At 41.0% G+C, this 23860-nt stretch overlaps 4 protein-coding genes across 4 annotated transcripts; all 4 read right to left on the minus strand.

Annotated features, from left to right (window-relative positions):
- Positions 1 to 3427: 3427 nt before the first annotated feature.
- Positions 3428 to 4306, minus strand: LOC147257561 (uncharacterized). Its single transcript, XM_086210325.1, has 5 exons — positions 4280 to 4306; positions 4101 to 4175; positions 3942 to 4016; positions 3776 to 3844; positions 3428 to 3700 (listed from the first exon to the last, which is right to left on the minus strand). The coding sequence occupies exons 1-5, from the start codon at positions 4304 to 4306 to the stop codon at positions 3506 to 3508; spliced, it is 441 nt and encodes a 146-aa protein (XP_086066451.1). The 3' UTR covers positions 3428 to 3505.
- Positions 4307 to 6126: 1820 nt separating this feature from the next.
- odam (odontogenic, ameloblast associated) lies at positions 6127 to 8842 on the minus strand. The gene is made up of 9 exons (XM_086210326.1): positions 8783 to 8842; positions 8220 to 8255; positions 8033 to 8134; positions 7743 to 7943; positions 7606 to 7662; positions 7399 to 7521; positions 6747 to 6779; positions 6537 to 6599; positions 6127 to 6372 (listed from the first exon to the last, which is right to left on the minus strand). The coding sequence occupies exons 1-9, from the start codon at positions 8840 to 8842 to the stop codon at positions 6340 to 6342; spliced, it is 708 nt and encodes a 235-aa protein (XP_086066452.1). The 3' UTR covers positions 6127 to 6339.
- A 1942-nt stretch (positions 8843 to 10784) lies between these two features.
- On the minus strand, positions 10785 to 12464 carry scpp9 (secretory calcium-binding phosphoprotein 9). The gene is made up of 6 exons (XM_086210327.1): positions 12348 to 12464; positions 11388 to 11480; positions 11241 to 11297; positions 11087 to 11152; positions 10948 to 10998; positions 10785 to 10850 (listed from the first exon to the last, which is right to left on the minus strand). The coding sequence occupies exons 1-6, from the start codon at positions 12459 to 12461 to the stop codon at positions 10785 to 10787; spliced, it is 447 nt and encodes a 148-aa protein (XP_086066453.1). The 5' UTR covers positions 12462 to 12464.
- Positions 12465 to 15939: 3475 nt separating this feature from the next.
- Positions 15940 to 23560, minus strand: sparcl1 (SPARC-like 1). Its single transcript, XM_086210211.1, has 11 exons — positions 23480 to 23560; positions 22418 to 22473; positions 22273 to 22338; positions 21072 to 22184; positions 20125 to 20218; positions 19173 to 19294; positions 18967 to 19087; positions 18752 to 18888; positions 18378 to 18526; positions 17335 to 17483; positions 15940 to 16487 (listed from the first exon to the last, which is right to left on the minus strand). Exons 2-11 carry the CDS (start codon positions 22469 to 22471, stop codon positions 16459 to 16461), a joined length of 2034 nt encoding a protein of 677 aa, XP_086066337.1. The 5' UTR covers positions 22472 to 22473; positions 23480 to 23560; the 3' UTR covers positions 15940 to 16458.
- Positions 23561 to 23860: the final 300 nt, after the last annotated feature.

The raw sequence follows: 23860 nt of genomic DNA on the forward strand, positions 1-23860 counted from the left end.
ATATGATGTGAAAACTTAAAAACGCATCGTTCTTGGATAGGAATAGAATGACAAGTAAAACAAATGAATAGAATCAGCTGAAAAAATACCAACACTTGGAAACAAATACATTCATATTTTTGGTAAAAGTTCCAACGATCACAAATACAATCAACACGTGGAAAAATACACACATAAAAACAGGAACCACAGCACGTTGCAGAGTGTTGTGACTGTACAGCTCAATCGTTGTCTCCTCGTGGGCTCTCTGTGGTGGTGACGTCTGTGGTCTGGGGTGGTTGTGTGTCTGGGCTTGGGGTTGGGCTTGGGGTTGGGCTTTGGGTTGGACTTGGGGTTGTGGTTGCGACTGGTTCAGGAGGTGGAGGAGGTGGAGGTGGGGCGGCAGTAAGTGGCAACCGTGGCCACGGATTGGGAAACAGAGGCCATCGTGGAAACGGAGGCCATGGCTTAAACCCCGGTAAAGGATTGAGTTTCAACTGTAAAAAAAAGAAAATAAATAGAATTTCAAAAAACAAGAAGTCTTTTCTTTAACAGTCAGAGTAGAAATTCATACCTCATCACTGTCGGACCCACTGCTGTGGTGAGAATCCTTTCTTCCCTCCTCACTCTCCGATTCACTGCTGCTGCTGTGACATGTCTGCAAAGACAGCGTATTTGCAAAAAATCTCCATAAAACTGTAGCAAAACAAGTATTAGTCTGTACTCACAGCTACTGGAGAGTTGATCAAGAAGAAAATCATCAGGAGAAAAAACCTCATCTTCTATTTGAAGCAGGAATTCAAGTCCCTTGACAAGTGAAGCTGCCAGCGTGCGTAAACAGCTAAATAATGAATGAAATGTCAAGCAGGTGCACTCAGCCTTGGAGCAGAACCTCCCAGGAAGCTGCATTAGCTTTTAAACTGCCTCAGCGTGCGTGCACGGCTCTTACTTCATCTCACATGTGGTCGGTGTCACAGATGATTCCAGAGACAAAACCAAAATAGGTGTGAACACTATTTCATGACCAGGCTAGACTTTGTTTTTATTACATTAATTTCCACATCCTGTTGATAATCCTGAGGGATGGGAAATACCTTGAGACACTTGCTGAGGTGAACTAACCTTGAAGTCATGTGTGCATGGCTGATCACGCGCGCGCGCGCGCGCGCACACACACACACACACAAAAATGCAAAATAACAAATACGCCTCTCTTGCTTTTTTGTCTAGCATGTCCAGTATTTATATCTCTTTTCAACTCTTTCCTAATACGTGTCAGGGAGGATTGCAATGATATTCAAGTGCCTCACACTTGCGAAACCAAAACATCCATTGCCTGGAGATATATTTACACCAGCAAAACACACAAACGCTCGCACACACACACACACACACAAACACACAGACAGACAGACACGGTTGCTAAATCCTCTGCAGATACCCATGCTGTAATCATCTTGTTTACAGACAGCAGACCTCCTTCATTTCCGCTATAGCGCTCATTCAAATTTGTTGTCTGCTTAGTTTTATCTTTCCATCTTGAGAAATGAATGTACAACGAAGACAAGGAGACTTGGGTGGAAGTTTCATGCTTTTGAATACTTTTTGACATCCACATATACCACATCAAACGTGACAGCACAGATTTCACCATAACAGTAACTAAGAGTAACATTTCTAGACAGGGTTTTTGTTTTGTTTTGTTTTTTTTCCTTTTGTGTGAAAATCATTTCAAACGTTGCCATATCAAGAGCTTTCGTTGTCAGGAGAAAAAAATACAATTCTGGAGAAATCAGAAAAAGCATCTTAGCAACCTGTTTTATAGCTCATACAATCATGACATACACAAACAAATATTTCATTATCCAAGAAATCCCCAAATTCCCATGAGGAACGCTCAATCACAAGGTGGGATGACATCATCCACAACATCAACAGTTTTGCGAGAGGTGTAATGAAATATTTAATGCAACATTGGATGGAGAAAACAGTCAGTGGTTGTTGACATTTCAATTTGAAGACAGACCTTTGACAAACAGGATACAAGATACAAAAAAACTATAACCAGAAGTGGTGTGAATAAAAAAAAAAACTATATATGTCATACATTTACAGCTTCATCCGGAGGAAATTACTTAATCAAAAATGCAATGTGGCCTCTGCTTCTCACCAAAGCTCATTTTGTTTCTCTTAAGGATTATCTGACATTTCCAATTCAATTTCTTTCCTCTAAAAGTAGAGTGATTTGCGTATTCAACTGCTTCCACCACCAGTGGTTGAGCCACCAAAGAAACTATTATTGGCCGGTTGAGTCCAGACAAGTTGACGTGTCCCTACTGCTCAGGGTGGATGCTTGGCGACAACGATTAGCTTACTAAACGCTTGTGTGCAGCTTGTACAGTATGCATAGAACAATACAAAAGAATGAAATCTAGAGAAGTGAAGAACCTGCTTGGAGCAGTACTTATACATATATACAAATACAAAGTTCAACAGTTCTTGCCGTTGATTGAGATGCTTTGTTTTTCAGTCTGGTGTGTCATTCCCCATGATTACAGCACGGCAAGCAGAATGCTATTCCAGCTTTTGCAACACATTTTGTCCAAATGCACCTGTAGGGCGCCACAATGTCTCCTCAGTGTTTCTGGATGCTGTAACAGTGTGCTGAGTCATCACGGTGTTTGTTTGATGTTGCGGCCGGCGGAGGGACAGGCGGAAATGCAAAAGGAAAAACAACAAAGGTTGTGGGAGCAGGAAGCGGCTGGAACTGAGTCTGCATGTAATCCTGGCTCATCCAGAATACTAAAAGCCTGGTCGGATCCAGATCTGTATGTTGTACAACGATATCTACCTCATCACCGTCAGCGGGCGCCCTCAGAGACCTTTGACCTTTCGCTCATCAACTGGACAGCTCTTTATTTTTTGTTTTTTCTCTTTCTTTATTTTTTTTTTACTATTGTGTTTACACAGATGTGTTTCTTTATCCATGCACTTTCTGCCTCACCGTGTTTCGTACGAAAGCACGTGGCTGCAGTGGAAATACGTGGCAAACACTCTACACTTCTGAACTTTGAACTAAGACGAATGAGTGAGAACATTGAGATTATTATCAGAACCCAAAATGAATATCTGGACTAAAGCTTTGCACTGATATTTAACCAGGCAAACTTTTTAAAGACATTTTTCTGTCGCTCATCCAATCTGCAGACAATAGTTGGCTATGTTTTTCTATGTTTATTAATCAACTGAAATCTATGTGGTGGTTCAGTCTGACCACAAATCTCACAAGAGCCAAGATTATTTTTGTGTTTGTCATGTATGATACTGACATGTTAGGCACATATGCAATACTAGATTGGAAGACAATAAACACATTCAGTCCATATCATTTCTATTCATTGTTTATTCATAGAACGGCAACATTATTTTTTGGTTCAAATTCGATTCTCAAGATGATAAAGCATACTGCTGTAAAAATGTGTCATACAACAGGAGTTGTCATTCCCTCGTTGCTCAGTGTTAGCCGTTATGCAGGTGTCGTGGGAGCAGCGGTAGTTGTCGTGGCCGCTGTTGTTGTAGTTGCAGCTGTAGTTGTAGTAGTGGGCGCTGCAGTGGTAGTAGTCGCAGCAGGCGGTGCAGTCGTTGCAGGTTTTTGCTGCTGGAGGAGGAGGAGAAGGTCCTGCAGCCACTGCTTCTGAGCCTGGGAGAGGGAGGACTCCCTCTGGAGAATCAGAAATATTCCTGCTTAAATAAGATTCTCTTCTGGGTTTTGCAATAAAAGATTTTCAGAATTTACCTCCTCTGAGGAAGAGCCAGAGTTGGAGTCAGAGTTAGAGCGAGCAACTCGTTTCAGCTTCATGCCCATCTGTCGAAAACACACAATTTGCGGTTTCAATCTTCACTTCAAGAAACTACAAAATGAGAGGATAAGGTAAAACTCCTACTGAGAATGCTACACTTACAGGATGAGCCAAAACGAGGCTCAGGAGGCATCCAAGCACAAATACTGCCTTCAGCATGGTTTCAGGAGACCAAACCTGTGGGGAAAAAAAACATCAGATGTAATTCAGCAGTCACATTTTCTCAAACCTGTAGACATTTACACAAAAAGGTAGAATTACTTTTACGTCTGCAAACCGAGGAGAACTCGCTGTGTAAGGTTGAGGAGGTTGTTGTAGAGCTGATGTGGCGGTGAGCTTTTATACAGTTACAGGAACGGATGACATCTCAATGGCATTGTTGGGAAATTGCAATTATTAAGAAATAGTCAACATCAACATTTCAGGGTGTGTCCAATCACCTGACATGGAAACCACACCTGCACCATGTCACCTGTACCAGTTATGGAATCAAAAATAATACATATTTTATAATCCCAAGTTCTAAAAGTTAATTTGATTTTTTTTATGTACATATATATATATATTTAATCAATGTAACGCTATTAAATCTGTAATGTAAATCCAGAATCTGCCTTTATAATGGGCAAACTGGAAGACATACGTAACACGTGGAATTAACTGGTCTTATGTTTAAAAACAGAGTGACTCAGTGGCTTCAGGCAACACCCAGCCAATGTGTTTCCTTCTGACTGTCAGGAAACCCCAGTAACCTTTTTTTTTCCTGTGGCGCGCATTCATTTATAAACTGTTAATATTATTTTTCATGTAATAGCATTGTTTTGTTGCTGTACTTTTTATAAATAAATTGTCCATCTCCCCTCGGAATCATCCAGGAAGACCAATCCGTGAAGCAACTTATCGAGTGTTTCCCAACGCCATGCCTCGTGTCAGCATCACTACACACATATTTGCACACCACAGGTTGGTGACTAACATGCCATAAATGATATAACCTGCTTCAGTGAATAAAGCAGTCAAGTTGAATTTACTGTCCAGTCCATATAGAATTTTCTTGCTGGTTCTTTAGAGACAACGTGGTCAATGCCCACCTTTATCGTGGCTTTAAAAACATTTCGAAAGACTTCAAACTTTGTTCATACATTTTTCACCCCGCTAGATGACATGAGGCTGATAATGTGACACTTCAGGAAAGGAAACACATTCGTGGTATATGTTAGCACGTGTGTTAGCATCAGTCGTATTTCTCAGTTAAATATGTTGCTCTGGTAAATGTGGTTTTGAATTAACCTCACGTAGTTATTTTTAAGCATTTTAGGTTGAATATTCATAATCTTGCAATAATTTCAGTTATCCCAAATGTGAACTCCTTGCAAGAGTGAGTGTTTCTCTGTTGCCGATGGAAACAGACTGAGGATGCAGATTGAATACACAGTTACATGATTATTACTTTCAAAGGATCACAAAAACAAATCATGAGGGTTTTCCTCATCAGCAGTGAATACTAATGACGCTCCACATGCTACATCTCTGATAACAGAGATTCACCCAATTTCTTTTATTATCATTAATTTATTTATGTATTTATTGTAATTTTTTATTGGAAGGAAACCTGGGCCTCTGATTTATGACATTTTTCCTTTTTTCAGTTTTAGATGTTCTTATGAATTGCAGTAGAGCTTGTGTGCTTTATTCATGTTTTTTTTTTCTGAGTTTGATGTTTTGTATCGGCAACAGCTGCATTTTACTTTTGTTTCTTTTCATCTTCCTGTAACAGAACCAGTAATCCACTACAACACAAAGGTGAGGTCTGTCCTTGAAAAACAACAATCACAATGTCTCCTTTTTTTTCCTTTTGAAGAGCAAAGATGCGTATGTGGACATTCCCTGTAAGTACAGATAAATGGATGTGAGACATTACTGAATCAATCTGATGTTTGACAGCCTTCCTAGCCAAAGGCTTCCTGTTGGTGCACCAGTACATGTGCTAGTAGACATTTTTCCTTGAACTGGGATATCATGCACACAACTTGAGCTCAACGCATTAATCGGTGTTCTAGGAACTTGACTTTATGTCAAAACTGTCCTGTTCTCTGAGCTTGTCAGAGAGGAGAGCAACCCAGAGGAAGACTATAGGAGGCAAGCGTTCACTGTCGCTGACTTTATTTCTTATTTTCTAAGGATGAAAACATCAGCTTCACTTTTGATCGTCTATGCAGCATCATAAATAAGATTTGGTTCAATATCCTTTGGAAAATATTTGATGTCATTCTTTATTTTGTTTTTAAAATGATATGCCACAATTTAAAAGAAAAATGAATGAGCAATAAAGTCTGGAAAAAATTCTAGCCAAAAAAAAAAAATGCTCAAGGAAAAAAAAATCAAAGTACAAATTAAACACACTCTGTTATAAACAGGACACCACAGTGAGCTTACAAAGACTGTGACAACGACAAAAACACAGTTTTTTCTTCATCAGCTGGTATTTCCCAGGTGAATCTTAGGGCTCAAACAGGAAGGGGAAGGAGTGACCCTGGTGAAAAATTACAAACAGTGCTTTCAGTATTCAGATTCATATCTTGCACCAGATCTCAATGTGAGTTAGTGTGTGTGTGTGTGTGTGTGAGAGAGAGAGAGAGAGAAAGAGAGAGAGAGAGAATTCTTCTGAAGGTTCTGGATCATTATTTAAAGTCAGACCTCATCCATCCCAGGTCCAAATGTGTCACCACGAGGATCGGGAGGAAGTGTAGTTGAGTCTTTCTGTGTCCCCAGTGGCCATGTCGGTTAGAAATTAATAAAATAATGTTAATGATATGTTTAAAACACACATCAGTTTGACTGACCTGTTGGTTGATGTCACGTTTCATGAGTTAAATCATTAAGATAAAATACCTGGAATGCACGCACCTTATCTGTTTGTAGCTTTGGCTGGGATGCTTGCTGAAATAGGATTAAGTGAAGTTAGATTCCAACAATAAATGCAGCATTAATCATCACCTGCATATCTGAAGACATTAAAAAGTAAAATAAAGTAAGTAATCAAAATCCAAAGTTGCTACGATCCCCAAAAAATAATATTACAATTAGAAGTTACACGAAATGAACAGCAAAATCATATCGATAAAAATGAGATATAAACTTCTTAAATTACACAAGTGTCATGTGAGACTGCATATATTTCAGGGTTTGTCATCAACCACAAATTGGACTGTGGTCGCATGATTTCAGCAGGTCACCACTAAGCAGACGAGCTGATGACAGGCTGACGTTGCATCACAGTCGTCTGATTCATGCACAAATGTCTTCCGCTGTGTTATTACCACGCTGCCTCGTCTGTCGTCTCCGCTGCATCATTTCACATCTGGCTCGTAGCTACAGCTGCAGAACTCTTTGGTTGAGGAAATCATCAGGGTTTGGATTAAAACAGAACCTCTCACAACACAAACCACAAATCTTTTTTCTTCATCTTCTTCTTCTTCTTCTTTTTCTTCTTCTCCTCAACATAAACCATGAATCTTTTTGTTTACCTCAACACTTCACGTCATGTTGCACGTCTCACCTGCAGAGGGAGCTGTGGTCTTTGCGTTGTTCTCTCGAGGTTCTGCTGAGCCTTGTTGGGCTGCAGCACCACAGGGCTCCGCTGCTGGGGATACCCATACGGAGGCATGAAGTAGGCGAAGCCCTATACAGGATAGAGGCCATTTGAACTCGTAGAGAGCACCCAGATACATGAATTTCTCACTTGCAGATATGTGTGACATCATACCTGCTGTCTGGGAAGGTGAGGAAACGCGTACGCAGGGAACTGGAACTGTGGAAACATCTGTGAAAGATTTCAGTAACAATCAGTTTCTCTCTATGATTATGAGTTACTACTACCAGTAGCTCTAATAACTCTGTCACCTGCACTGGGTTTTGGGCCACCTGAGGGACAGTGGGAGCACTGGGGTCCAGCTGCTGCTCCTGTTGACCATTAGGGATAATCACAGGCTGGTGGCCCTGCGTGGGAACCAGCAGCTGTGGCCCCTGAGGACCGAAGGGACCAGTCACCTGAGGGTTCAAGTTCACCACCTGTGGTGTGAGCAGCACCTCCGGCGGCTGTTGCTGCAGCACGTACTAGAGAATTAGAACGGTTTGCTTCAGTCGCCACAGTATTTTCTAATGTATCATCTTCAGTGTTTAGATGGACAAACAGAACGCATCAGCGGTGTAAAGAAATGATGGGGATTTTTTTTTTTTGCTCGTACCTGTGTTTGTCCAAGGGTCGCGAGAGTGAGTCCGTTCAGTCTCAGGATCTGAACACACAACAGTCAGATGTTACGCAACTATTCAAAAATGACAAGTAGCAACACGACATCTGGTGGGCAATAAAATACTGACCTCATTGCTGTTGCTCGCAAGAATTCCAATCTGCACCTGCAAAACGGACACTTCATTGTCTCCTTTCTTTTGGATTAGGAGCAGTATCAGTCACCAATTATGCTGTTAAATCAGCAACAACAACCTGCAATAAAGCCATAATGGGAGATACAAAAGCCTTATAAAGGCGTTAATTCGACTTTGTGTCAAACCGTAAGCTGTTGTTTGTTCGTGTTTCTCTGAAATGATATTTTTCTAAAGCCTCTGACATGAAAGATAACCCCTGCACTTGGACAATTCATCACTTTTTTGATTACAATTTGATATTTTTCACAGCAGATATTAGAGTCTTTGAAAATCTGACCAATATCCAATAGTGGGATTGAAAGCATGCAGGCGTCACCTTTTTGTTCAACAGTTTTGCTCCAAAAATATACATTAATCTACATTGACTCTGCTTGTTTCTATACATAAATAACCAGGAGGAAAATACAGCAAATCATGCATGTGAAAAATGGTTTTAGCATTAGTTTTAGCTATAGTTGCACCTGCAGCTGCAACAAGAGAGATTTACCCTCACTCACAGGGAGAGCAAAGCTTGTCCTGAACAGACACGCCACAAGTAGAGCTGACTGCAGCTTCATGATGTCCTGCAAGTAAAAACACAACACGTCAGTCATGATATAAAACATTCTCTCTGGATCTGAAGTGTTGGGGAATCATCTTACCTTTTCTCCAGTACGGTTTCGCCTCTTGACTCTTCACCTCATCTGCGTCCCTTTTAAATTCTCTGCATGTGAGCTGTTACAGTCCACCGCCAACCCACCCAGACAACGTGTGGTCAGTGTGAGACGTTTCTCATGGCCTCAGACTCAACAGACACTTACACACATCAGGTGAGTGTGTTATTAGCTGTAGGTCATGTCTCTGAGACACCGTGACATATGAGCAAGTCCCAGCAACTATTGTTATCATTCCTTGTGCTGATGGAACCCTCTGCTTTTCATTGATGGTGCCGTTTTTAGAAGAGTGAGAGGTTTCGATCAGAGGTCTGATGTGTGAAGTAAAGTTCTATGTTTGAATGTGGCGCTTCAGGGTGTAATAACATGTTTAGACCAGCAGGAGTTGGATGGAGAAAACAGGAGCTTTGTGTTCAGTTTTGCTCTCCGCTACAGATGTCAGTGTAATATGTGTAATCCAGTGTAGTCGTCATCGGACACACACAAGATATAAAGCTGATTATATATGGGTTTGTGTGAAGGAGCTGACTCGTGCTTTCTGTATGATGTTGCTTCATATTACCTGAAGACAACACAATGTAATTCTGATTTGAATCAAACATTCTCTGTACTTCCTGGAACCACTGGGTGACTCATCTCGTTGACGTCTTCAGCCCAGGATTCTGACCAAACGTTTAAAAACTGGGAAAGAATAGTTACAGTTTCTACGACTGCAATGGGAAAACCATTTAGTTGAAACTCTCTTGGCAGTAAGCCAGCGCCAATTTCTTAAGACCTTTCTCATTAAATTTGAGATGGTTCTGATGGACGCGACATGAGGAGAATGTCAAATTGCAAGGAAAAAAATGATGAATACCTCAATTCTTCATTCTATGTGGTGGCATGATGATTAATTTGGTTGTTCCCTGGCCTGCATTACACTCCTCCACCATGTTTGATGACAGACAAACAGACAGAAGTCATTAAAGGTGGATTTCAGTTGAAGAAAGCAGCTGCATGAAGTTTAACTTCTTTACTTTAACATTTTCAGCCAAAATGTAGGAAATGTGTTTTTGAGAGACAGGACTGCATGTGTATTATTTCAAATGTCATATGAAAGCTCCTAATTCGAATCGTATCGTTTCCATTTTTCATCCCCAAATTGTTTCGCTTTTGATGCTTTGGGCTGTAATTTTTAAAAGTTGCCCATGTTTTTTTTTTCTTGGTTGTTTTTCTTTTCTGATGTTTTTTTTCTCTTTATTTTTTGATGGGCCCAAGGACTTCCTTCACTAAACACATCATCAGGAAGCTTAAACTGAATACAGCCATTGTCATCATGAACTATCATTTATATTATTTAGTCATCATATTTAGAGCTTGTTACATCGATTAGTTTTCGCAACTGTGACGTGTCATGTGTTCAAGATCTGGCGTTTGTGTGACAACTGCACTTACTGACCTAAAGCAACCGAACTTTTTATTGCTGACTTTGTCTTGAAAATGAGTGAAACTGTTTTTCAGTCAGCACAGTTCCCCATCTCGTCTCTTCTTCTGCTTCATGGCACGCTATTGTTTCATGTTGTTCCATAATGTTCATTATCCTTTAGGTGGCAGCAGAGATCTACTGCTTGTAGGATGGAGAGGTGAATATTTATGAAAATGATCTTCTCTGGAACCAACATTGTTGCTAGGAAGGGACTGAGTTTCAACAACATGTTGATTCATGATTTTTTTAATTCAAAATTCAAACTGGGTTGCAAAAGTATACATGACTACAAAAACTCAGAAAACATTCGATATGATATGTGATTGAAGTAAAATCATAAAAGTCCGGTTTTATTGTCATATATATTTTTTAGAATTATTGTCATTGATTATCTTGATGGGGGGCACCGACACAGGGAGCTGGACTCGTCTCTGGAGGAGCTGGAATCTGAAGAAATAAAACGGTACGAGAAATATACATACAAAGATGCTGTAGTACCATAATGTCAACTATTTTTCCACTGAAGTATAAATAACAGTTTTACCTGAGTATCCACAGTGTTCTCCAAGGCGTTGGCCGGTTTTGTCGTCTGACGCTGGAGAGACGGTCAATGACAATCAGTTGCTGTGAGTTCATCCCTGCTCTGTTACTGTTGTTGGGAATAGAAATGATTCATTTCCTACCTTGAATCTTCTGAGGAGATCAGGCTGGAGGGGAGGAAGCAGTTGCACGGCTCCTCCTGTGAGCCCCTGAACAACAGTACTTACATTACATTTCTACAAATCATAATGCAACAAAAAGTACGTTGATTTTGTGGTAAAGATGAGCGTTTTCCACCAGAGGCTGCTGAGGAGGATTCATCTGTGGCATCTGAGGGAGGCCCACGTATGGCAGCTGCAGGCGAAACAGGAGAACAGATGCAATTTATTAAATATCTAAACCTGCAATGATGTCACAGGAGCTCAGGATGTCTGTAGCACTGACCGCATTGATTGCAGGGACGGGGTACATATTAGAGACAGGGTACGTGTTAGGGACGGGGACCGGAACAGCAAAAGCAGGAAGACCTGGAACAAACTTTGAGAGGACAAACAACTCACAACAATCCAGATGTAATCTGATCTCTCAGGATGCACATCGGGATTGTTGTAGTTCAGGATTACTGTGAATCATGATCATGGCTGGGTATCTGCAATGACCTCATCATTCAAAGGACATCACGACACACTGATTGCAATAGGATTTTATCCAGATATGCTGCAATATGATATCAGTACATACTGCGACACTGCATCATTTACTGAGATTTTCAAGATAAAACTGAAAGTCCAACTTGCTGTGTACCCCCTGGGTCATCTAATAACCTGTACATCATAGATATGTCAAGTCAATGGACAAATTGAGTCAAAACCTTTCCAGTTTATTCGAGGGATATTTGTGCAGTCACGGAGCAATACGCTGTAACTGATCCCAGGAAATGTTGCTCCTGTAACATCATATAGAAAAATTAAGTGTGTATACATTCCTGTGTCACTCACTGAAGCATAACATCATCTGAAATATAGCTGCCATAATACACACGTGTCATGATACGATTTTATCACAATATATGATGATAGGAAACAGTATTGATGAAATATCAACACGGAATTGATTTTTTGCACAGTCCTGATAATGATTATATAATCAGCTCTGCTTTACACATCTGCAGCATAAATTCAGGTAAACTAACACCAGTGTCACTCCTTGGAACGACAACAATTTCTTGTTTTACTGTCTTCATTTGTGTTTCTTATAAGAATCATTTTACACCGAAAGACATTGTTCTAATCATAGAATGCAATGATACATCCATAAACTCCCCTTTTAATTAATTTCACCACATTATAAATGCAAGCGATTTATTTTTCAAATAATTTCCGGTCAAAGATCTCATACACTGACCTGAGCAAACTGGGGTTGTCCAGCAAAACCGGCCCCACCACCAGCCACCATGGGCGGGTTCAAACCTCCAGCCATCAACCCATTACCCATTCCTCCGTTCACCCCTGCTATCATCCACTGCTTCTGTCAAGCAGTAGAACATTGATTTATTTTATTAATTATAATAATTGAAAAAAATAACCATGAAATATTATTGTGAATATGTCTTACCTTTCCTGCATTGACCTGCAATAAAGTAGTACTATTAATGAGAGCAACATAAATATATAGATAGATGGATGGATGGATAGGTAGATAGATAGATAGATAGATAGACAGACAGGCAGACAGACAGACAGAGAGATAGACAGATAGAGAGATAGATAGATAGATGGATGGATGGATTGACAGTACTCACATAACTGATGGTGACAACAAAAGTAATGAGCAGAAGAATTTTCATGTTGCTGTCTAAATCCACGAAATGATGTCAGAGACTTCTTCCTGTTTATGAAGTGATGTCTCACTATGTTACTACGAGTGTAAGTGCGTCAAAATATAGAGGCTCTCTGGATTTAGTGCAGCCTTCATGGGTCCCAGAGATTATTTCCAGCCAATTAGAGCAGAAGATAGACTGATTCTATATTTGTCACCTGTAGGTCACGGCAATATGAGAAGTTTCGCGGACACGTAACTGTTCAGATATCTACGATTGTTCTCAGCTGAGCCGCCACAAACAATAACAGAATGATTCAGTGTCTCAGGCTGGCACAAAAATGATGAATGCTGCCTGCTGATGTGGTCACACGTGGAAAACGTCATCAAGTGCTTTTGTAGATCAAAACATGAAAAACAGGAATGCACAATTTGAATATTTTACCAAGCAAGCAGCATTCTTTTTGGAGGATAAGCTCATTCAGATATAAATAAATGCATTGGTTTTAAAGGAAAAAAGAACATAAAGAAAGACAAGATGCAGGTTGACCCTGTAGCATAGAATGCATATGTACTATCTACATTACATCTTCAGACAAAACAATAAACACAGCAAACTGACTTTAAAAATAATCACTTCATACACTATAACATTCATTCATATCTGGGTTTTGAATTTGTTTGACCTTATACCTTATTGGGCGGCATGGCTCAGGGGTAGAGTGGCCGTCTAGCAACCAAAGGGTCGCTGGTTCGATCCTCGACCCCGGTGACCATGTCCAAGTGTCCTTGAGCAAGATACTGAATCCATAATTGCTCCTGATGAGTAGGTTGGCACCTTGCATGGCAGCCTCCACCGTGACTGAGATGACACCGTAAAGCGCTTTGAGTACCGCTAAGGTAGAAAAGCGCTTTATAAAATTGAGTCCATTTATTCTTAAGCTTTTTTATTTTGAAATTAATTTTGTCTGATAATTACCAAAGTTAAGTAATTTAATAGGTATGCATTTAATTTTTATTCATTTATTCTTTTAGTTATGTATATATTAAATCATAATAAATTAAGGTGAGATACAAGACAGGCACAACATTATACGTACATTTTTTTTATAATTTCTTGGCCAAATTTAATGTCTTCCAGCCAGTCTTGCAAATCAAACTTTAAACTTTCACCTCTGAAGAAAAACTGTGTTTAGTTCCCTCGATTAAAGACTCCAACAGATTTGTTTTACTGCCCACCAGCCCAGAAATATTATCACATTCAAACAAATATCTCACAACCAACTCAGCCATGAGGAGCATCACCAGAGCCTCTGGCGTTGCCGAGAGAAACAAATCTGTGCCAGATTCTCAGTTTCTCAGGATGTTTGGAGCCTTTTGTTTCTTCCCAGCGTGGTTTGCCAACTATGTTGTCGCATTCTGGAGCTGTCTGGCTGTATTTTTTTTCTCCTTGCTGACTGCGCAGACCACAGCCGACCAGGTAAACACCCTCTGTGAAAGTCTGGTCTGGGGATTTAAACTAATTACACACTGTCATGCCGTTCAAAGTAGGAAATATGTCTCTTCCTGTTTGGAGTCTCACGTCAAGGCGAATGGAATTTCTCACAATGTAGACGTGTTTTCACAGACCTCATCAATGACCAAGGGGATATTTTTATAATGTACTGTCACATGACGTGGAAAATTGTTCCCATTGTTTTTGTATTTTTGGTTGTTTTTTTTTTATATGAAACCATCAAATCTACTATGTTGCAAGCAGTGAAGTGAATATTGGATTTAAAAGTCCAAAACCTGATCTTCCTGTAGGATGCTTGGGGGGTACAAATGAGGTGATTCACACTCTTCATGTAAAGTGCCCTGGTGTGTTCTGGAAGATGGTTTTTGCTTTGATTTTTGTTCTTTATCTCGGGTTAGGGTTTGTTTTCTTATATGCAATATATTCAGTTTTTCAAGAATTTCTTGCTATTTCTATCATTTTGTCCCAAAAATGCAGCAGGCTACTTTAAGGTAAAATAATATGGCAACAAATGTGAGTTGTGCTAATTCACCCAATAAAAGATTTATCCAGAGATAAGACAACAGAATGAGATTATTTATTGGTTTGGATGAGAATTATTCATAAAGGCAGTGTCATGTAAGAACAGATAGTTGTGAAACAAGATCAGAGGTGAAGAAATGAGTCACAGGATGTGGTCTCATTTAGTTTGCTCCTCCTCAGTCCTCCCAGAGCACTCCTCCTCCTCCTCCTCCTCCTCCTCCTCAGCTGACATCACCTTCGTCATGGTCCTCTGGGGGCGAGCTGCGACTGACCGTTGAAATCTCACTCTGCCTGCTGCCTTTCCACCACTACGGCCCAGCTGTTGATGGTTGTTCATCCCGGCCACCTGAGGGTCTCCTGCAGCATTTCTCTGAGGCAGCAGAGCCAACAGCATCACTGGCCCACCTCCGGCAGCTGGAGCCCCCTGTGCATTTACATTAACTCCACCTGGAAATGTAGCACCTTGCTGGAGAGCTCCAAGGGGGATCAACTGCTGGATGGGAATCTGACCTATTTGGTTTGACTGGACAAAAAATGACCCACCAAGTTGGAATAAACGTGCCACAAGGGGTTCACCGTTTAGTGGGCTCCCGTTTTGAGCAGTGTTGACGTTGTTGCCAGCTGCTGCTCCATTATGATTCACCCCCACATTAGCTGGTGCCTCAGCACTCCCTGAAGACACACCACCCTCCACCACAACAGCCAGAGTCTGACAGATGACCCACAGTATACAAAACATGTTTTATCGCTGCGGCGGCGGACGGTCAACAGCTGAGGAGCTGTTTCTGTCTTTGCTTATATAGAGTGGCAGATTCAGGCTTCTCCAAGAAAGGACCAATCACAGTCCAGTGTTCCATCTCAAAACAACGAGACGCTGTAATCATCATGACCACGTGGAAGGCTATTTTCGCTTTGTCCCTTACAGAAGCCCATTATTCAGGATCATGTGGCAAACCCTAATCAGGTGTCACTGTCAGAACCATTGTTGCAGGTGTCATGTTTGCATGTCATTGTGGCATCAGGCAGAAAAAAAACATGATATTAAAGCTTAAACTGATGTGTCCTATGGCCTTTTGTGGTCAACAGGGATCATGTTTGATGCAGTCAGGATAGTTATGATCACCACTAACAACAGGGAAACATTGTAGGATCCATCGAACTTTATTTAAAACTGTACTGAAACAGGTTGCAAAGACAAACATTGACAGTGACTGCTACAAAAGGTAAGTAATACCGTTATTGTTTGACATTTCAGTATAACACAAAAATCTATAGAACCTTTATTTAAAGAGTAATTCTGCACTAAATCACTCTAACATTCAGAACAGTCCTTTTGAAGTACACTGCAAAACATTTTCTACTGATAAGCTTTTGTAAACTTTTCCCCAGTTTGGAATGCATCAGAAAACAGACTTAGCATAAAACATCCTAAACATTTCCTTATATTCTATTGCAAAAAAAAAAGAAAAACATCTATTAGCTGCATCTAAATTATAGAATAGAATGAAATGTCCAAGCGTAACCAGACATAACATATCAGCACCATCACTTGGCCTCTGTAGCAGGAGGAAAAACGAGTTCAGCTCATTTTTACGTATCAGAGTTCTCCACACAGAGGTGAACACCAGCGGGTGTTTTAGATGAGGTACAAAATGTGGCTCAGAAGAGCAGGTTGACATCAATATCCTCTGTGGAGACAATCGGTAGCAGGTGTTAATAGGATGAAAAAATAATTATTGACCTGCGTGGTCAGTGAAGCTTACGCACACTGACAACTGATGGATGAGGTCTCAGTGTATTACTGAAGGCGAACGATGGAAACAAAATGCTATATGAGGACTAGGCTAAGAATATTCTGGTACATTAATGCAAGAACTAAATGTGTTTTCCCAGGAGGTTTACATGTTTAAACACATTTCCTGTTTCTGCCTTTGGTTAAAACAATGTCACATTAAAATGATAAATGTCTTTCAAGTGAGTCTCGCACGGAATGCTTGGATTCTTCTCCTCCCTCCATGGTTATGACTGACTTTTTTAAAATCTTATATATTATTGCATATTCAAATGTAAACAAGGTATAAAATGCTGGGAATTTAAGAAATGTTAATGTGTCAAAGGTTACAAGAGATGGTATCGATATTGATCATCGAAATGTGAATTCAAGTAATGGTACAAGCTAAAAAAAAAATCTGTGAGTTTAACGTGATATGGATTACAATAATAACACGATTTATATACATTATGACATAAAGTGAAAAATAATACATGGCACAGATTCCTCTCTCCTAGCTCATTTCATCTAACTTCTTCAACTGCTGCGTTTTCATTTTTCTTTCCTTTCTTCTTTGATTTTTTTTATTATCATTATGGTTATGTCTAGTCTCATTCTGCCTTAGCTGAAAGTCAGTTTAGTGTAATTTCGTTTAAACCTTGTCATGTCTCATAATTCAAAAGTTAAAATGAAAATATCATTTGCCACAAATTTATTTACATGTGTATATTGTTGTATGTTTGTGTTGATGCTGGTGATCTCACCGTTCTTGATACCAAAACAGGAAGTCCACTCTTTGAAGGACACCTGCTTGTCCTTGTCAGCATCGCACTCCTGGAAGAAGAGTGAGGTGCAGTGCTCCATCGGCACCAGAGGGACCCTGAGAGGAGCCAGCTCTGAGTGGGACAGGAACCTATGTGACAGAGAGGAACAGCAAGTCCAGATCACTGAGCATTCAGCATAATCTCTTTTGTCACAATACACACACTGAGGCAATGGTAGTTAGGATCTGGAGTAATAAAGCAGGGATTGACAAGGTGCCTCTCAGCTAATTCCTCTCTTGTTCAGATTACTGGTATTCAGGCCTGCATTGTTAATGTGTTTCTGCTCATGACTACACAATCAAAGTTGTCCTGTACTAATATAACAGAAGTTTAATTAAGATCTGAAACAACACACTAAACTAGCAATGCTCTTCCGCCGTCCTTTTTCAACCCAGAGTTTTTTTGTTCCTCAAAACCAGTTCTGTCAGACTCAGACATGTCCGAGTGATCCAGCTATGATCTGGTGGGTGGGGCAAAACAGACCATATACAGTCTATATATTTGCCTATATGCAAATATGAGCTTGTGCATAATTCAACTTAATGTGAAGTAAGTAAGGGCAGCACGGTGGTGCATTTGTTAGCACTGTCGCCTCACAGCAAGAAGGTTTCAGCTTCTAGTCCCGGCTCAGACACAGGATCTTTCTGTGTGGAGTCTGCATGTTCTCCCTGTTCCTGTGTGGGTTCTCTCTGGTACTCCAGCTTCCTCCCACAGTCCAAAGACATCAAGAGGGGACGAGGCTGATTGATACTCTAAATTGACTGTAGGTGTGAGTGTGAGTGTGAATGGTTGTCTGTCTCTATGTGTTGGTCCTGTGATGGACTGGCGACCTGTCCAGGGAACCCCGTCTCTTGCCTGAAGGCTACTGGGATAGGCTCCAGCCCCCCCCCCCCCCCCCCCCCCACACGACCCTTAACAGGATAAGCAGAAGAAAATGGATGGGTGGATGGATGGGTGAAGTAATTAGGAACAATAAAAATGACCTGTCAGACGGGTGCTGGTCCAGTTGAGCAAACTGCCAGTGTACTGGGTAGATGTACATGTTATAGTTCTTCTCAAAGTCTTGGGCGAGTAGCTCAACAGAGTGATCGCCAGCATGAAGACGCCGCTCGCTCTCGAAGATCTTCTTCACCTACAGTAAACAGGGGACTTTGGTTACCTAAAACACGAAACTGTTAACAACATACATTTTGCACAAAAATGAGATATGTGACTCATTGACTCATGAGATAAAAAGAACAAACAGCATGTTGAGAATTAATATAAACTTTGCGTTTTAAGATGTATTGTAAATATTCTAATGATGAAACTACATTATCACTGCGGCTTTCTGTAGAGTCTGAGCAAGATAAAATACCCTAAAACGCTGCTTTGAAGTGAGGAAGCCAGGGGACATGGAGTCGTGTTCATAGAGCTGCAGCAGCACATTTTTCAGCCAGTCTCTCATTCGTAGTGGGAACTGTACCAACTCAGTATCCACACATGGAGGTATTACTGAAAGAGCAACAGAGAGAATTTAGTTAAGCACGCACTGATTCAAAATGTCATCAATAAAACCCACGCGAGGCTCACATTTGCAAGGCCCGGTGTAGTCCAGATGAAGTCTGTGTCCTCTCTTGGTGCCTTCCAGGTTGCATTTAGTAGCAAAGAGTTCACACGATGTATCGTATGTTTTGTTGTCCGTCCCACAAACCTTCAGACGTAGAGCAACAATCAGTTACAATTCCACAGCTTTGCATAGCAACTCCACTGTAGATGTCTGACTGGTTGATACTCACATGATCAAACTCGTTGACACTGGGGGGACATTCAGACGGTTCCTGACACACGCAGCTGGGTTTATTGTCTGCATCCAGTTTACACGTCTTCCCACGTTTGCAGCGGAAGTTATCACATGGATCTAAAACAAGACAAACACCGCAAGCAAAGAATAGAAAAACTAAATATGTACATTAATGACTCGTGGTTACTCAGGAAGAGTTTGTTTGTTTGTTTGTTTTTTTCAAATTTAGCACAAACATCCACTGGGACTCAAAGATAAACGGAAAAGATTTTGGTGATCAGGGGTTCAAGTTCAAGCAAGGTCAAATGTCACATGAATCCCTTTTCGATGGCGCTATCAAAGGTCAAAGTCAGGGTCACCGCACATGATCATAAAATCTCAGGGAATGCTTTGAGTGAATGTGTTTAAATATAGTAAAAACATTCACTGGTACTCCAAAATGACTGGAAATATTTTAGTGATCAAAAGGTCAAGCAAGGTCAAACATAATGCAAATCCCTGTTTGGTGGCGCTGCTAACAACTTATAGTTGCGTGCTGATTTTTATTACATTATTCTGTGTAAAATCTTCAACTTCGCTTTCAAATACATATAGCTGAGTAGAATTAGTGCAGTGGAAGTACAAAGTAACATAAAACTGAAATAATCAAGTAAATTCCGTCAGAATCGTACCTGTATACAATGCTCAAGTACATGTACTGTCCACCACTAACTGCATTCCACCACCATTAGAGTTTGTACAGTGAATAAATTCAACCTGATGTCTCTTATTCACTGGGTAAGCCAGCAGAGCTGTGTTTGGCCAGTGAGCGTGAAGCAGAGAGTCACTATTCATGTGGGAGTCTTATCTAAATGATCCAGTCAGCAGATTCCCCTGAGAGATTGTTGGTGTAGTGAATTAGTCAGTATGGCCAACTGCTGCTGCGGTTGAGTCAAGCAGACACCAACCAGAGGGGGCTTCTGGGTGGGGAGAGGGCCTGGTGTTTGGGTAGAGATCCACCGTGGCTCTTATCTGCACTGGATTCATGCCCACTAAAGGACCCTGAAAAAAAAAAAAAAAAAGACACAAGACACATGTCAATGTAACCAGATGAGATGTGTTTTTAAAAAGGAGTCTCCGTGTTCTCCATGTTCTCCCTGTGCCTGCGTGGGTTCTCCAGGTACTCCGGCTTCCTGCCACATTCCAGCCATGCAGGAGGGGTTAATCCATACTCTAAATTGACTGTAGGTGTGACTGTGAGTGTGAATGGTTGTCTGTCTGTATGTGTTGTCCCTGTGATGGACTGGTGACCTGTCCAGGATGAACCCCGCCTCTCCCTCGGAGGCTGCTGGGACCCCCCCCCCCCCCCCCCCCGCAACCCTAAACAGGATAAATGGGAGAATGTATTGATAGTTTTTTTGTTTTAAAGCTACTTAATCAAACTAGTATTTTTGACCACTTGGGGGCAGCATACACATGCTGTAAACACATAACAGCCATATTATGGTCCTTTGATTGACTAACAGGACTGCACTAACAGCAGCTTCTTGAAATTACATTCGGTGTAGGGAAATAATGTTTTCAAATCTGTCAACACAGTCTTGTTAGGTGGTGAACAGTGGGAGTCCCCTTACTTATTTTCGTCTTCTTTCTTTTTTTTCATAAAATCACGAGATCATTTTTCATGCAACTCCAACTGATGGTTGCAGCTGTTTTGTATATTTACCCACACAGTATATCAAGCAACAGCTGATAGTAAGTGACAAGCTGCCTCTTATTAATGAGCCAAACCAAATGATCTGGCTCACTTAAAAGAGAAGGAACTCCCTTCGCTGCGATTGATGCAATTGTCAAACTGAAAATGTGTATTGCAGCTATACTTTGAAATTAGAAGTTGACATTATGTTTACTGTACCCATTTCCCTGCCCTTCTCCTCTTTGCCTTTTGGACTGTATTGTCAAGGCTGCTGTCCTCTGACTCCTGAGGATCCGGTTGGCTCTGTTCCTGTCCAAATGCTGCTTCGTCCCTTTGCAGTGAGTGCTTCCTCATCCTCTGGTTCTTCTTTTGTTTCCTCGCTTTCCCCTTGGTGTGATTTCCGCTTTCATTTTTATTTTTCTCCTTCTCCTTTCCAGCCAGTTCTAACCCCGATTCGAGGTCCATACTGCTCCTCAGTTCTGGGGACTCCATGTCGTCCCTTGGTTCTCTCCTATCACCGTTTCTCTCTATAGCTTTGGCCTGCGAGTCTTTGTCACTGGTACCATTTTGAAGCTGATATTCCTCATCTGATACTTCCTCACTGCCTGCTGCCTCTGTGTTTTGTATGTCTTGCTCATAGTCACTTGCTATGGTGGTTGTGTCAGTGAGTTCTTTCTCACTTATTTCCTTCTCCTTGACATCTGTTTTTGTGGTGGATTTGTCCTCGTCACTGTGGGGTTTTACATTGGCTGAGACAAACTGCAGAGGTTGTAAAATGCCACTATCAGCAGCGTAATCGATATCAAACGGTATCTCTGACTCTGTGCTGCCATCTGTCTCCTCCAGCAAAGCCCCTCGCTCTTCTCCAGGATCCGCTTTATCCTCTTCCTCGTTTTCATGGGTCTTCTTCACATCCTCCTCTACTTGAGCCTCTTTCTCCAGCATCTCAGCGTCTTCAGCCTGCTTTTTCTCCACCTCCTCCTTATTGCTCACCTCTTTCCTGTCACTCTCCATGTCAGCATCTGACTTCTTCTCCTCATCCTCACCCTCTTTGTGTTGGTCTGCCTCCACCTGTCTGTCCAGCTCTTTTTTTTCTGCTTCCTCCTCTTCTTCTGCTTCCTTCTTCAGGAGGTCTACCAGCTCCTCCTCGCTCAGCAGGACCGCTGTACTTTTATCGCTCCTTTCTCTCTTGTCAAAATGCCCGTTCTCTTTGTTGGAGTTTGCATTGTCCTCAGAGCTCAACTCTTCATCTTCCTGCTCCTGGCTGATGGCTTCAAATGTCACTAAAGTGGGGAAGATCTGCGCCCTGTTGGCCTCCTCTACGATGATGTCCTTGTTGAAGAGAAAAGACACATATTCACCTCGTAATCTGAAAAGTTGACATTTTAAATATGACTCTTTATCTAGATTTGGGATTTACCTTTTCTTTAGCTTTGTGTGAAGTCTTGTGCAAACCATGATGTTTTCCATGAGGTTTACTTTTTACCTGCATATAATGAAATAATAATCATCCATTCGGTAAATGACAAATACTTGTTTCATTGACAAAAACATTAAATACTCACAGACTGGGCAAACGTTGCTGCCAGTAAGCAAAGGAATACAAAGCAGGCCCTCATATCTGCAACATTGAAATGAAGAGTTTAAAAAGTTGCTTAAGAATTCCAATAAAAATCACTCAAAGAAATTCAAATGAACATTGCCGAGAACAGATTCACAGCTTCAAATCAGATAAAGTGACAAAACAAACAGCTTCAAGACGCACAACAAACAATCAATGCATGATTATTTGTCATCCAACTCGTCACAACAACTTGAACTTGGCCAATCGTTCAAAGCAGATGAGTGCATCTGTATGCTGCAAACACATTCATGTCAAGCAGAGCTGCAGCATTGGCCTCCACGGTTGTCACGGTAACGGGCCTCTGAGATGTGCTGCTCTCAAAAGTCACATTCAGAGCTAAAGTAAACATCAGAAGCCACCAGACTGGAAAAAGTTGACTAAGTCCACAAACTTTTTTTTTTTTTTTTTCCGTCTCTGGACGGAAACAAAACAGACATTACTGATCCGGTCCGGCGGAACAATAGCTGCATGGTTTGGTCCAGTAAACCCACGACTGATGCAGGCAGCTGGGGTGCATGTGGATTATTCACAATATGTCAAAAATCACTCAATATTTTTGGATAATTAGAAGTCTAGCAGTAATATCACAGTGGACACATTTTTATCAATCTGTATCTTCTACTATCTTTAGCTTTATAACCTGATATTAATAAAGACTTTCTCCCAATAATAACACAATTGGCATAAATGCAAAATAAAATCAATGCAATACCTTTAAAAACATTTTAAAATTCCATAAATTGCAGACACATAAAACAGATCAGTCAAAGAAAGTCTTGTGTAATCATTTGTCAACCTTGTAATTTGGTCTTTTCTTTTTTTAGATTTGCACAAACATCATAAAGGCATTGATATTAGAGCATGAAACGTTTGAGAGAAAAAGTAGCATCACAAGTGAGTGAGTTGTTACACCATGCAGCAACACGATAATGTGATAGTATCTGGATCTGTTTCAGCTGTGAATGAATTCAAAATCACAACTCTGTAAATAGTAGAATATTACCTGAGGCTGGTGGTCGCAAGAGAAATGAGAATCCAATACCAGTATGTGCCGACGCTGAACCTGTGAAGAAGTGCTTTTGTATTCCAGACAGCACTCACACTGTCCACACAGGGGCATGTCACACACACACACACACACACACACACACACACACACACACACACACACACACACACACACACACACGCGCGCACACACGCGCACACACGCGCACACACGCACACACACACACACACACTAACACACTTTTTTTGTGGGGATCTTTTCTGTTTGCTAATGGGGGGGGGGGGGTTCTTTTGGGCTATAGAAATACAGCAAAAATGAGGGAGAGGCAGGAACATACCAGTATTCTGCAAATTATCGTTGAATCAACATATTGAA

Source organism: Aulostomus chinensis, chromosome 8 (genome assembly GCF_037954235.1).
Source record: "Aulostomus chinensis isolate RoL2024-O1b breed Wild chromosome 8, RoL_Achi_v1.0, whole genome shotgun sequence".
NCBI lineage: Eukaryota > Metazoa > Chordata > Actinopteri > Syngnathiformes > Aulostomidae > Aulostomus > Aulostomus chinensis.